This window comes from Borostomias antarcticus, assembly GCF_949987555.1.
Source record: "Borostomias antarcticus genome assembly, chromosome: 6".
In the NCBI taxonomy this organism is placed as follows: domain Eukaryota; kingdom Metazoa; phylum Chordata; class Actinopteri; order Stomiiformes; family Stomiidae; genus Borostomias; species Borostomias antarcticus.
Window position 1 is genome coordinate 25,606,370 of NC_140239.1, and position 13,725 is coordinate 25,620,094.

Consider the following 13,725-nt stretch of genomic DNA (forward strand, 5'->3'; position numbering starts at 1 on the left):
ATCAAAAGAAGAAGAATAGCAAAAGAATTAAAACAGCAAAGTTTCCCTTCAGTACATCCTGATAAATCCTGCAATTTCATCCCCTCACATCACAGGAGGCTTTTGACTTCTCCATCCCAGAAATCCCTTCATGGGACTTGAGGGTAAGGCAAGCAAAAAACTACACGATCCAATTAGCTTTGAAAGGTCACCCTCAACTTCAGAAACAAAAATGTTTGGAACACTGGTTTTACAACACAAACCTTAGGACAAAGAACGAACAAAAAATATGATTGGTCCTCAGCAAAAATGCATTCCTTACAAAAATGTTGTAAAAATGTAATTACCATTAGAACTGCAAAAAATGCATTTGAGTTTATAATATATATATAAAAAAAATCAATGTTCCAAACCAACAGAACATCCCACTACCCAGATTATAAAGTCTAAATATGACTTAATCCAAAAAGAGTTAACTTATTTGTGAACAGTGCTGGTGCAAAATTCAAAAACCTTACAGCTTCTGTCACACTATGAAAACTGACCACATAAGGCATTTTAATTATTTCAGGTAAGGACACAAAGTTGGTCCTGGGGAAATAAATACAAAACCATTCCAAAAGCCACACAGACATATTGGAGGGAAGCATTTCCAATTGTCAACTTTGCCAAATGTCCTTACAAGTTACATGAACATCCAATGGTCCATTTGTAACAAGCATATTTTTTTCCCTTTTTTTTTTTTAAAGCCCAAATTTTCTAATAATTATTCTGCCATAATGTGATCAGCTCCAATGTTACAGGTGCCGTCTTAACCAGGCTGATGTTTCGCTCCTGGCTGATTAGAAATCCTTAGCAGTGCTAAAGGCAGAGCAGGACTGTCGCCTTTAACGCAGCAAAACATAAAACCCTGTTTCCCATCAACTCCAGCTCTGTCTGGCAAATTCAAATCAGTCTGCATTCTCTGGCAGGGGAAGCATCATGAACATCACTGAGCAACAGCCAATGGAGAAGACAATCCTCAAGATTCTACCAAAACCGCAATCAAAGAACCAACAGTAGGAACAGTAGATAAGGACCTGCCTTCAGCACTGCAAGGAGAAGTGTCATCCCACAGGAAATCCCATCCCACAGGAAAGAGTCCTCAAATGTTAAAGGTGATATAGGTAACATTTATATGTAGACGAATCATTTAAAACAAAAACAAAAAAAGAAAACATCGAGCTTTTAACCACCAGCTTTAAGAAAGCTGTAGATTCTAAGTATTAATTTCCCCTCTAAATAATTCGTGATTATGAATTTAACATTTTAAAAATGTTGACTGGTATGAAATTAATGTCTGAGGTTTGTTCCCAGCTCTAACAAGGCTCATTAGCCAATAGTATGACGGTGGTACCACTCAGTCCGTCGGGAGACATCAGAAGTCCTAATACTATTGGCTTACGAGCCTCAAGAGATTTAGAAAATATATCTTAATTTGTCCACATCAGAATGTTATCTATAGCAACTTTAAATGAAACATTATCAGGATGCCTCAATCCCATCTACATTCTAGCTGATATAACGAGGAAGGTGAAGCACATTGATCTTACACAGGAGGAACAGACTGCAGCACACGACACTGTCAAGCAATACAGCACTAGTAGTCACATGCAGCACAGCGTCACAGGATTTTTCCCTCACTGAACAAAGGGCATTGATGGTACTCCAAAAAACTGCAGTGGAGTCACATTTTGGACCAATTCACTGCAAAAACGTCTGCGCACAATAAAATTAATAAAATGGCAGTTTATGCAACAGTTACAGTATGTGTGGAATGATCCGGGATCACCCTGGCATGCTCAGATTGGTGGGCCTCTATTGTGTGCTTACCAATTTCTGTATAGGAGGGGAAAGAGAGAGAGAGAGGATGTATGTTGTTTAGAAAAAGAAAAATGCTTTGCTGGGCAACCGCTGCACTAAGCAAAAGTGTCCGATTCATTATTTCCCATTCAGAGCCACATGGTGCAGCCAGGAGAGACAACTCTGTCAAGCATGGTTCTGGGGCCAGCTGACGGTCTCACTTTGTGCGGGGAGACCTGCTGGGCCACGGGACAATGACTGACATGCAGGACGGTAGGGGGCTTTGTTCTGACCCAACCACAGTTACATGGGGACCGGGTCTCCTCCACTCTCATACATTCAGATAAAGCCCTGGACGGGCTGCTCTCTAGAGACCTCTACATTCAGTGTTGGGAGGGACAGGCCTTTTTAACATGGCTGCCCTACATTCAGTTTGGACTAAAGCTTTCATTTAGCCAGTTCACATGAATGTGTAAATTTAGAGTGCTAAAATGAATGGGAATTCCCAGGGGTTTCCTGTTAGTACAGTGTACTATTAAAAGGAGCCTGGGTAAAACACAGATACACATCCCATGGGATACAGTTGCAATCGTATGTCCTAAATTATTTACTGTTTATGAATGCTGTTGCCTGGGACTCAAACTTAAAAGGCCAGCTATTTTTGGACACATTCAAAGGCTAAATGATTGTCGAGGTGGAGAAGCATGGCTGAATGAGCAAGGCCATTCTGACCAAATTATATATAGTGCCGCTTCAGACTCAACAAAGCAGGAATTCCTTTGGCTCCAGTGCCATTTACAGCCATGAGCAACCAAGTCACATTGACCAATCAGCCTCAATCCTTTCATCTGGTAGTGCAACACTAAACATTTAAGTATGGCAAATAAAAATATTTTAACAAAGAATACATTAAATATGCTGTGACATTACACGACAAATAATGTTATGGCCAAAAGCTTATCTGCTTATAACATTAATTGAAGACCACATATTATTTAAGTACTCATACCTAGCTAGTATGCTTGGTTCTATTGAAAGCAATAATGGTTCTTAAAGTGCCCTCTACAATCAAAAATAGTGATGCGTACCTCTGACAGATCAAATTGAGCAGCAAATCGATAAAGGGGGCGGATTTGATCTGATTATTATTATAGCAGAGATGGGGGTGGAGGGGGGGGTGGGGGTGGTAAGCCCAGAGAAGAGGCGGACTGATCTGAGCATGTCAGGGCCCTGGCCTAGTGGGCTCTGAAACCCTGTCTGTGGGGAATGCGGGAGGAGACCTGCAGGAAAGGGCCGCAGCACTGGGCACACGGGCGACGGGTGGACAGCCTCAAACAGAGCGCGTTTAATTCCTCTACATGCACTTCAAGATCACAGCAAGAATGAGCTAGGATATCTAAACGGAGAAAAGAGCTTTCATGCAATAATTCTAATTCATAGGTACAACAATGCATACGTTTCAAACTAGAGGTTAAAGTAGGGCCAGAGGCCTCATCGGGGCCAGGACATCTTGAACAGAGGCAGCAGAGAGAGGGTCTCTCCGCTGGGGAGAGAGACCTGGCGAGGGGGGCGGGCCCCGCACCGCGGTCTTTCTTTTTACGTTTCTTTTTCATTCTCGACGCTCAACTCTGCTGGTTCTGCTGGCGGCTCTTGGCGTAACTGGTGAAGACAAAATTGTAATCGTTGAATTGGGCCAACTGGCGGTCAAGGCGTTTGTATCCCTCGAGTTTCTGGGCGGAAGAAAAGACGCTGCGACATTTGGAGCTCTGCCAGGAGAAAAAGGAAGAAAATGGGGGGGAAACAATTTTTTTGTGAGATCCCGTGTCAAGTTAAGGTATTCCGCCATGTTAATAAGTAAACTTTATTTATATAGCGCTCTTCACAGCACGGATGCACAGAGTGCTTTACAGTAATAAGTTAAAATCAAACATAATATGCAATCCAAAAACACATTAAAACGAGAAACAAAAACAAAATGAACATTGCAAGCAGCGAAAAAGTATCAATTATAAATGACCAAAGGCCCGTCTGAACAAGTGTCTTTTTAGTTGTTTTTTTGGAACATACGTTCAGAAGGAAGAACTCTCAGGTCCAGGTGAAGAACATTCCAGAGCAATGACACCCGCTAAAGGTGCTACTCCACCTCCACGCGTACCTGGTTCACGAAAAGCGTAGTCACAAATTTTCCTGGCTTGAAGACGTCCACAATTTTCCGGACCAAATCATCGTAGGACGTCTGGGAGAGGTTGGTTTCGAAGCTAACGTAGGAGAACTCTGGCTCTGGAGTGATGTGGATCGTCCAGTAAGTTCCCTGTGGGGGACGAAAACGGCAGAAGCTGGATTTAGAAGGCTCTTCAGGTAGACAGCTGGAGGCTCATGGAGGCACGACTAAAGGCAAATCCGACTCACGTCAGTCTTCATTCCATTCATTGAGTATCCACAAGGGTTGAACATTGTGGCATCAATCACAGAACCTGGTATCAGGTCACGAATTCCACTCATCTGCAGGGTGACAGAAAAACAAAACTCAAACATTTGTGTACTGAGAAATATGCTCTACATAACATTGCAGCCAATCATGGAACAAACTTTTAGCCATAACCTCATTTCGATCCAAGATGACCGCCTCTGAATCAATATCTCAGCTGAGACTGGCCATGTACATTTGAGCGTCTGCTTTCTCATCATGAATAAATGAATACCGAGTGGTGGGGACTTACACGAGTGACATCATTTGCAGAAACACCGTCTTTCATGTAGAACTGGTCCATAACCGCTGGATCAAGATCACTCATCAGAACTTCCAGCGTCTGATCCGCATGCTTGTTCTCCCAGAACTCTGGCAAATCCAGAGTAAACAGGTACCTGGAGGAACCGGGGACCAGAAAGGGGAACCGTGAGTACGTTCCAACGCTGGACCGGCAAGAAAAGCGCGCATGCGGTCCTCAACAGCAATGTCCTCTGCATACACAATACACCCGTCTCCAGCAAGTCTGGGAGTTGAGGAACTTACCAGCACTCTGAATTCAAACGTCCCATGCAGTAGGCTGCTCCATCTGGGGACAGAGGAAGAACACGTCATGTCAATTTCTCCATTCAGGCACCACGGTGTAACATGACACTTCGCTGCTGATGCTGCTGACTGCACAGGCTGCACTGACACGCCACCCCCGCCCCCTGCGAAGCACGCTCGCACGGCCGACCGCGTCTCAAGAGTCTGACTGCTGTTGTCGGGCACCGTGGCGTTAGTACTCACTTGGGAAAATCTGGTTGAGAAATTCCACTTCCTCCTGGAAGTTTCGATGAGGGAACTCCTGATGGAGGGGCTTCATGAAATTTTTGCGAGAATAGAAGAAATTCTGCAGGTAAAAGGAGGGTCGGGGTTAGATTAAACTCCCAAATAGCTTGAGAGAGAATGAGTGTGTGTGTGTGTGTATGTGTGTGTGGGCATGCACATCTCTGTAGTCCCTACCTCGATGGCGTCAAAGCCACAGTACTCCCTGGCAAGTTCCAGCAGAGGCACCAGTGCCTGCAGTAAGAGGGTGGTTCCACATGTCTTCAAAATGAAACGTCTCTTGGAGACAAACATGCTACTCTCACTGCAGGAGGAAGGACACAAAAAAGGGAGAATGGTCAGTTACATCTTCCTGAAAACATCAAACACGGGCAAAAACGCAAATCAATACTGGTCACTCGGGTCTTGGCTGGCTCTGTGGCCCTGTTTAGTAAACAAAATGCCAGTTTGCTTACGTCACCATGACATGGTAGACAATGACAAAAAGTCATGACCTGGATTCACCTGCCAGTGCCAACTGCTTACTACTGGCTCAATAAAAGGTTAGACCTAACCAGCAGACATTCTAAACAGCTTAGTCAAGTCCTCCTCGAGCTCAGTGACTCGCTAGTACACTTCCGAGAGAACGCCAAAGGCTCCGGGGCATTATTGGGGGTGTTGGTCTAGTGCTGTTGCTAGCAGCCATCTGTCTGTTGGCGAGCTTCCTCATGAGGAAGATCTGGACAATTATAGTCATCACATGCCCAGGCTGAACAGACACGCCTCTCCTCGCCTTGGTCTGACTGGTTGTAGGGAGGAGGAGGACCCACCTGTGTTGGATCAGGATGGCACAACAATCTGACAGTATCGAATGCCAGACCTGTGATTCATTGCTTGACGAAATATGCTTTCACTATGCATTCACCACCTGTCACAGGTGTCACTGCGTCGCTCGCTTCCTCGCTCACCTGCCTGTGCTGGGTTCGATCTCGGGTCCTCTGACTGGCTTATGTAACGCACATGACAATCATACATAAACACCGCTTTAGCCAGCTAGCTACGCCAACGAAAAGCTTGCGATTCGATAAGTCTTGTGATGTTCGAGATCTCTGCCTCCAAAAGTCTGGAGATATCTCCACTGAAAATCGCTGCTAGAACAGCGCTGAAAGCCGACATCTCCAATAGGGTGAAGGACCTGCCTTTTACGGCAATTATGTCCTCCAAACAAACTGCAGTGCAGAATCAAAACTAAACATTCAAACATTTAGGGAAGGACCGCCCTAAAGACGTTGGATTGGTTCTGCAGTGCAGTTTTTTCCCCCAATCTCTTCAATTGTTTCCGCCCACTTTAAGCGTCGAAACCTGGATGAATGTCTTTAGTCTCTAGTTGAGCGCAGCCTTTAGAGACTGACTTGTGAGTCTAGCAATTCGATGGTCGGGGAGGGGGAAGGGGGGGCGGTATTTACACTGACCAATTCAACTTGGTTACACATGCAACGTCTGTTTACGTTCCACAACGCTGCAGGCCAGAGTGCCCAGCCCTGCTCTGCTCCACAGCCAGCAGACAACCCAAGAGTTTAGGACTCCGACCTCCAGTCCCGACTTGTCTGGCTCGGTGCTCTGCCGTTACCATGCCGACAGCCCCATCAACAGACGATGCTGCGCCGTCGAGGCCAGCAGCACAGCAACTAGACACGCACCATGCTTACCCGACGCACCTACATTTAGTGTGAGAGAGTGTGTGCGCACAGGGCGTGGACACGAAGACAGTTTCCGCCCACGTTAGAACCCTCCCAGTCAGGTTGCTCCAGATTGGCTGCTGGTGACGTGAAAGTATATTGATTTCTCCTCTCGTGACAGGTGTCACGTAGGACAGGTGGTCCGATTCGTAGGATGCGTATCATGTGACGCTTGGGCGCTGGTTAGGAATCTTATTCAGCTGGCTAGGACCGCCAAGTGTGAGGCCGGACGAGGCCCAGGTCATCATGGCAGGTCTCTCCAGGGCTCAAGACTCTCCGCTCCAGCGGTCACCCTGTCCGGGGACCGAGAGGCTGGGGGAAGTTTGCATGCAGCATTAGCAGCACTGGCAACAAGAGGATTACAGCAGCGGAGTCGGCCCGTCTAATCCCCCTCCCCCGCTTTCTAATCTGACGAGAGAGAGGGGAAAGTGGGCAGCCAAGGTGACGGTTATGAACGAGAATGTGGCGGGAGCCAAGGTAGGTGACCGCTATGAACGAGGATGGAGCACTCACCTGAGTATATAAGCTTCCTGCTTGTCAGTTTTTGTCACACTAATGATCAAACAGTGCACATTCTCCAGAAGTTTGTCCCACTCAAACCTGAAAGACAAAAGAAAAAAAGAGGGAATTAGCCTGCAGCCCGTTTCCTTTCACCTGCCTCTTGATTCATTACCATGACAATGCAATCAATGCAATTTTCTCCGGGTGGTTCTTGTATTGACTAAATCATGGCCAACGCATTGCCTTTGTAGACTAGAATAAATTACATTTGCTCCCAATCCAATCAGTAGAAAATGGCCAACAAGTTAGTGATATATCAATCCCATATCATCATGCGTGACATTTAAGATCGTAAAGGATCTCCAATTCGTTACATTTTCTCAAACAAAGAACCATTTCTTTCAAGCGGGTGGCAGTAAAGTGCAACGGGCAGAAAAACTCCAGAATGCCCAAGGTTTTGGCCTGCCGTTCTCTCCCTGGCACAAAGTAGACAGCAGGCTGGCGCATGGGACTGGAGCTCTCTGCTCAACAACCCAGCAGACCCCCCCCTCCCCTCTCCTCCGCTCCCCTCTCCGCTCCCTCCCCCTCCCCTGCACTCAAGGACAGCTGCAGTGTGGAGCAGCGTCACGTCCCCACTACAGTCTTGGGAGAACGGCTCCGCTGGGAGCCCCCCCCCGTTATAGAGCTGCCCGCCCGGTAGAAGCTGAAGAGAGTCTGGCGCTCAAAGGGGAATGTGCTAGCGCCAGGGTTGCGCAATGGGGAGATATAGACAGGGCCACGCGAATCATCGGCCTCTTTGGCGGTCCGTACTTCAAAGAGCTATTCGGCCTTTGAAACGAGAACATTTATTCAGACCGGTAGAGAGACTGTTCGAACTCAGTCTCCAGCCGAGGAGTAATGATTGACAGTCCAGGTGTGTGCAGGCTGGTTACAAGCAACAGCAGGTGACACAACAATGTTATTGACGTCGTATACTCGGGTTGTATACTCGGGTTGTAGTTTCGACCAGCAGTTAACTGAACCCCAAATGCACATTTTTATACATGTCTGAGTTATATTCACATTTGCTTTGCTTTTTCCGGTCACATAAACAGCCTATAGCTGTCTTGGATCAGCCTGACAAAACTGACAGTAGGCTGAGCTACAGTAGCACAGGGTGCAGCACTTACATTTATGAATCACTAATTTACTCGGGTTTCTTGACATCACTCCTTTTACTAGAGCCCCTGTGAGATCCTTGTCCCATTCCAGAGGGACAGTCAAAAACAAGCACTCAAGTGTCAGCTCAAATATCGGTGTGAAACTGGAGAGGTCAACTGGAGCCCTTTATGGCGTCGTCTTTCTAAAGGCAGGGATGGGACTATGGTAAAACCAGGATCAATATCACCACAGAAACAAGGCAGACCAGAGAATTTGACGTCAATAGCAGTCTTGAATCAGGGAAATGTAAAGCCGTCTTGAGTCGACACTTGACAACTGCCTGGACTTAAACTGCTCCATCGCCCTGCAGAAGTTAGTGGCAGCGAGGCAGGAGTGTGGATGTGAGCTCCAGATCCAGATTTGTGAATCAGATGCCCTTGTGGACTTATTTGGACATTGGCAGTCATCCAGCACCCCTGATCCACTAACACTGTCTCTCTGAGCCGTTAATCTACCCAGGCTGTAAATTAATACCAGTCGTCATTCACTCCATTGGCCGGCGCGCACACACCGTTTCTAAAACAAGCTCTGCCGATCATGTTAACCACCAGAAAAGTCAGGCTTTCCCCTTGAGCTGGCAAGAGAATGGTGTGATGGTAACAATTTACAAGCCCCTTTGGCTCAGTCAATACCATCTACTGCAGTACATCCAAAGTCCCAAGCAGTCCCCTCCATCAATATGATTCAGTGAGGCAGAAAATTATGAAGTGGTGTTCTAATTTCTTGATCAGACTGCTAGAAAGACTGAAAACTACACTAGGAACCAGAGACATTATCTTGTCTATTACATGTTCCCAACTGTCTATTGTGGATAACTCATTGCTAGCTAGCTGTTATATCAACCCAATTAGCCTATATCTAGAGAGCATCATCCACGTAGTGACCATAGGCCATCCATCTTGCACTAGCATACCAACTGCAGCCGCATAAGCCATAAAACCGCCAGACCCCTATAGATGTTGCGAAACGAACTGTACTTTCAGCATGGCAACTACACAATCTCGGCCAATGAAATGCACTACACATGTGGGAGGGGAAGAGAGTTACGTATAGACCACGGATAAAGAAACGTGACTTTAACATTAAAGTTGACTGTGTGCTTGAAAATTATTTAAAACAATTAAATTCCGTGGTAAAGAACATAGATACCGTACAGAGGATTAATCTGTATCTTGCCATTTACCCCGGCTTAGAAGAGCTAACTAGTAGCTCTTACAGAACTATTTTTGGTTTATTATTCGTTCAATGACACCAGCTAATTATTCGAAATGGCCTCCAAAATATTCGCTTTATCGGTTTAATGGTAGCATGGTAACCAATTCTGCAGTTCAGTTATTGACTATGCATTGTGTCATTCTGTACTGCAGAGGCTGTAAATCTTTATTGTCCCATGATTGCCAATGCGGCATATTACAGAAAACACAGCCGATCTCAGGGCACGCGCTACCACCACATGCTAGATGGGGCCCTCGTGCGTGACGCAGACTCAGAAATCGCCTTCAGCTCATGTCTTGCTAGCTAGCTACATAGCAGCGATATGGTCAAACAACATACGTTGATGGTTTACGATACAATAACCCTACATTGCAATTATTTCGTTAGCTAAACATTACTGTAAAAGGAACACCGTGTTGAGACATCAGCAGCATGCGCAGAATGCCAAAACCCGCGCGCAACTTCACCGACCCCTCTGCTCAGGCCTGAGTTTTCTTATCTTAATTCTTAACACAAAAAAACATGAGGCTGGGCCTGGTCATTTTGGGTTTGACAGGCGAGAGTAGAATTAACTTCAATGTGAATGGGCTTCCTAGTAATTACCACTACCTAGTCATTGACAGTGTAAACAAGAAACATTTGACATAGCTAGCGGCTAAAGGAATGAATGAACGAATGAATGACTCAGCTTCCAAGCTAACAGCCAGCTACCATTAGCTAGCAAGTGGCAGGGGGGATGGTAGCTGGCCAATTCATTTCGAGTGACGACGTTAGCTCAACTAGCCTAACGTTAGCATAGGTGACGCTAGCAAGCTTGCGATGCCGCGTTCTCGTGGGGGGTCATCGACAAATTGCCATCTGCATGCGACGGCCCATCGCATACACCAGGGTAGGATGCTGATTGTCGAGGTCTGGAGGGCAATTCCCGTAGCTAGCGTTAATCAACCAGTGTGAACTCTATCTATAATACATTTTTACCCAGCAGGCTTCTTCATTTGACAGGCAAGTTAACGTTAGCTCGCTTGACCTAGCTAGCTGGTAGGCACCAAACTTAAAGTAGGCTACTGCTTAATGTTGCCGTGATTAGTTGAAATTTCCTCAAACAAACCTTGGGATGGTGCGGAGGTCCCCGGTTCCTTTGGTCTCATCTTGTCTGGAGAACCACACCTCCAACAGCTTCTCTGTTCCCTCGAAGAAGTGTGCACCGTTCTCTTCCATCGTGAGACAACAGACACCAACAACAGAAATTAAACGTTGGTAACGTTCTCAAATGATTTAGTCCGTGCTTGATTGGTATAATTTATAAGTACAGTCCTTTAGCAATCCAGGTGTTAATTCTTGGTTTTACCGTCTTCCCTTTTGCAGAGAATACCGTGAGCGAGTGCTAGCTAATATCGCCGGCCATACTGTGTAGAGCGCAGTCTGACGGGTGCGCGGTGGTTTTATAAAACCAGCCGATGTACGTCACTTTCAAGTTGGACCAATTGCACAGGCGAGTTCTTGCTTATGAAACGGCGGTTGGCTCGTTCAGCTATCTGTATCCCGAAGTTGACAAACTCAGATGATGATACTGGTCTGCAACAAAAACATTTATGACTCGTTTAAAATCACCACAAATATTTATCTTCAGGTTAAGAATACGTTTTTATTTTATTTTACTGGCTTCCTATTTGTATTATGGTATGAACATTGCATATTCACCAGATCACAATATTGTGTATGTTTTATCCCCTATGTTTTTGTTATCTACATATCCCTCTTTCACAAGCAGACAATTGCAAGGGGGATCCAAATGAAAACAGTAGTGGACGGCATGCGAGTGAATGCCATTAATAGCCAATGTATTTATAATTGAAGTGGCTATTTGAATTATATTTATATTACACACTATATGCACGTTGTATCAGACTCCAACCAGCAGTAAGTTTTATGTATTACATGAAATCAAAACCATTGGTCTCCGCATATTTTGAGAGCGTTCTTGAGTACGCAAGTACAGTAACTGCAGTGCGAAATGCGGGTTGTAGTTTGATAGACTTTTGTCTTATATACTCATGTATCCAGCTGCTGCATTTAGAAAACCACATTGCCCAGAAAGCCTTGCGTGCCAATTAGAAACGTCAACGAGCCACTGAACATTAAGCGGAGCAGACCAAAATCCTAAACAAGGAAATGGTGGGGGAATAAAACGACCAAGATTATTTAATTAATGCATGTAATAATTAATATTTTATTTTATTGTAAATTAAGACATATTTATGGGTTAGAATGGATTACGACTTCAAAACAAAGCTCGCGGCCGAAAGAGAGAGAGTAGAAGATCTGTTCGAATATGAAGGTTGCAAAGTGGGTCGAGGCACCTACGGGCACGTTTATAAAGCTAAGCGCAAAGACGGGTAAGATTTTGAAACGTTATTGTTTACACAATAAACTGATTATATATTGCCTTTCACAGACACTCTGCTTTTGTACGTTGAACAGAGAATGGATATGAACCACCTCGAGGGCTGCCCGTGTCTGTGTTTTTGTTTTCATGTACGCACTCACTCACTCACAACGATCCTCCCCCAAAACAACACCGTGTCCGTGATGATGTTTATTTTTTTGACAGACTGTTCATAGGAATTGATGTAACTTGCAACATAAGTTATAAGCTTAATCTTTAGGGAAAACTTGATTTCGCAATCCTCCGATTTCCCCCAAACAACTAAAAAAATTGCTGTTTGAAATTGTCAAATTATACCAACACCCTTACGAAGCTATAATCCATTGAAAAGAAGAAGCTAAACCCAGCAGGTTTGCCAACTGCAATAGCCTAACAGAGGATGAGAGAATGTATGGTCTATTATTCCACATTATTGTAGAGTGGTTTCTTTGTTGTTTATGTCCTCAAACTTAAGAGGAAATCCAGTTGGTAGGCTAGGCTTGCTCATTCACTTGTTATTGAATAGACTATGTTTAATGTATTGTGGAACAACATTGCGAAACGTTGGGCAATGGGAATTTAATGTTTTGTAATAGAACCTCAATTAAATTATGTTTTATTAAATTCTGTCTTTGTGGCTACCTACTAAGGATTTGTAAATAGTGTTACATGCATAGTGCACACGATACGAATGAATGAATGTGTGAAGGAAGTTTCTTATTTACCTTTCTTTTACCACTAGATTCACTAGCCTCATGTCTATCAAACAAAGAGTAGTTTTTGTGTGCAATGCATCACACTTTCAAATGGACACTAAACCTAAATCAACATATTCTAGATTGTACTCCTCCAAAGATCTAAGATAGATAGATAGATAGGTAATTTATTGATCCCAGAAGGAAATTGTATTGTCATTATGATTCCAAATGCCACAGCATTTGTGTTTACTTTGCACCAAAGTAACAGTGTTCGTTTTTTCCCAGTCATTTGGTTATCAGATATGGTAAACAGAAGTGAATTGTTGCTTTGAGATGATTTTTGGCAAAACAATTTATTGCACGTTAATAGGATGAATCATTTTCAATGTTTAAGCAATTTATCTTCACTGTTGGCTATAAGCAGACAAAGTAGCATTTCAACAAAGTGTGAGGACGTGCTCTAGTGTGTATGAACTGAAAAGGAAGTGTCTCCACATGCATGTGAACCAGGATTGTGGCCAGATGAGAATGTAGGGGCCAGGCCTGTTTGGGAGGCACAAAAGCAGCCTGTGGGTTGTGTGAAGGCCCTGCCTGCTCTGGATCCCAGCCAGCACCTCCAGGAGCCTCTGGACACTAATCAGATGTGAATGCCCAGAACAGCTGTAATTCACCATTCACAATATGTGGAGCTTAACTGAAAAAGCTGTTTAGTGTTTGAAATAATGGTTAATAGCAAGAAAGAAGAAATTAAACAAAAATATATAATATAATAATATACAGATAATAAATAGTCCTCGGAAGATGAACGTTAATGTAAATAGGTCTGGTTTCCCGTATTGGAATATTGCTTGT

General features: G+C 44.5%; 2 protein-coding genes across 3 annotated transcripts in view; one reads left to right on the forward strand and one right to left on the reverse strand.

The window, feature by feature from the left end:
* Positions 1–11,133, reverse strand: amd1 (adenosylmethionine decarboxylase 1). The gene is made up of 9 exons (XM_084439335.1): positions 10,859–11,133; positions 7,348–7,434; positions 5,294–5,420; positions 5,078–5,180; positions 4,835–4,877; positions 4,542–4,686; positions 4,231–4,323; positions 3,977–4,132; positions 1–3,587 (listed from the first exon to the last, which is right to left on the reverse strand). Exons 1-9 carry the CDS (start codon positions 10,966–10,968, stop codon positions 3,444–3,446), a joined length of 1,008 nt encoding a protein of 335 aa, XP_084295461.1. The 5' UTR covers positions 10,969–11,133; the 3' UTR covers positions 1–3,443.
* An 870-nt stretch (positions 11,134–12,003) lies between these two features.
* The window catches only part of cdk19 (cyclin dependent kinase 19), a gene marked incomplete at both ends in the record, with an annotated part of 34,319 nt that continues 32,597 nt past the window's right edge, over positions 12,004–13,725 (forward strand). The window contains one exon of one of the 2 annotated variants that reach the window (XM_084440308.1): positions 12,004–12,146. In XM_084440308.1, coding sequence (XP_084296434.1) covers positions 12,019–12,146 — 128 coding nt within the window. The remainder of the gene's footprint in view (positions 12,147–13,725) is intronic. The other variant, XM_084440307.1, reaches the window with a different exon arrangement.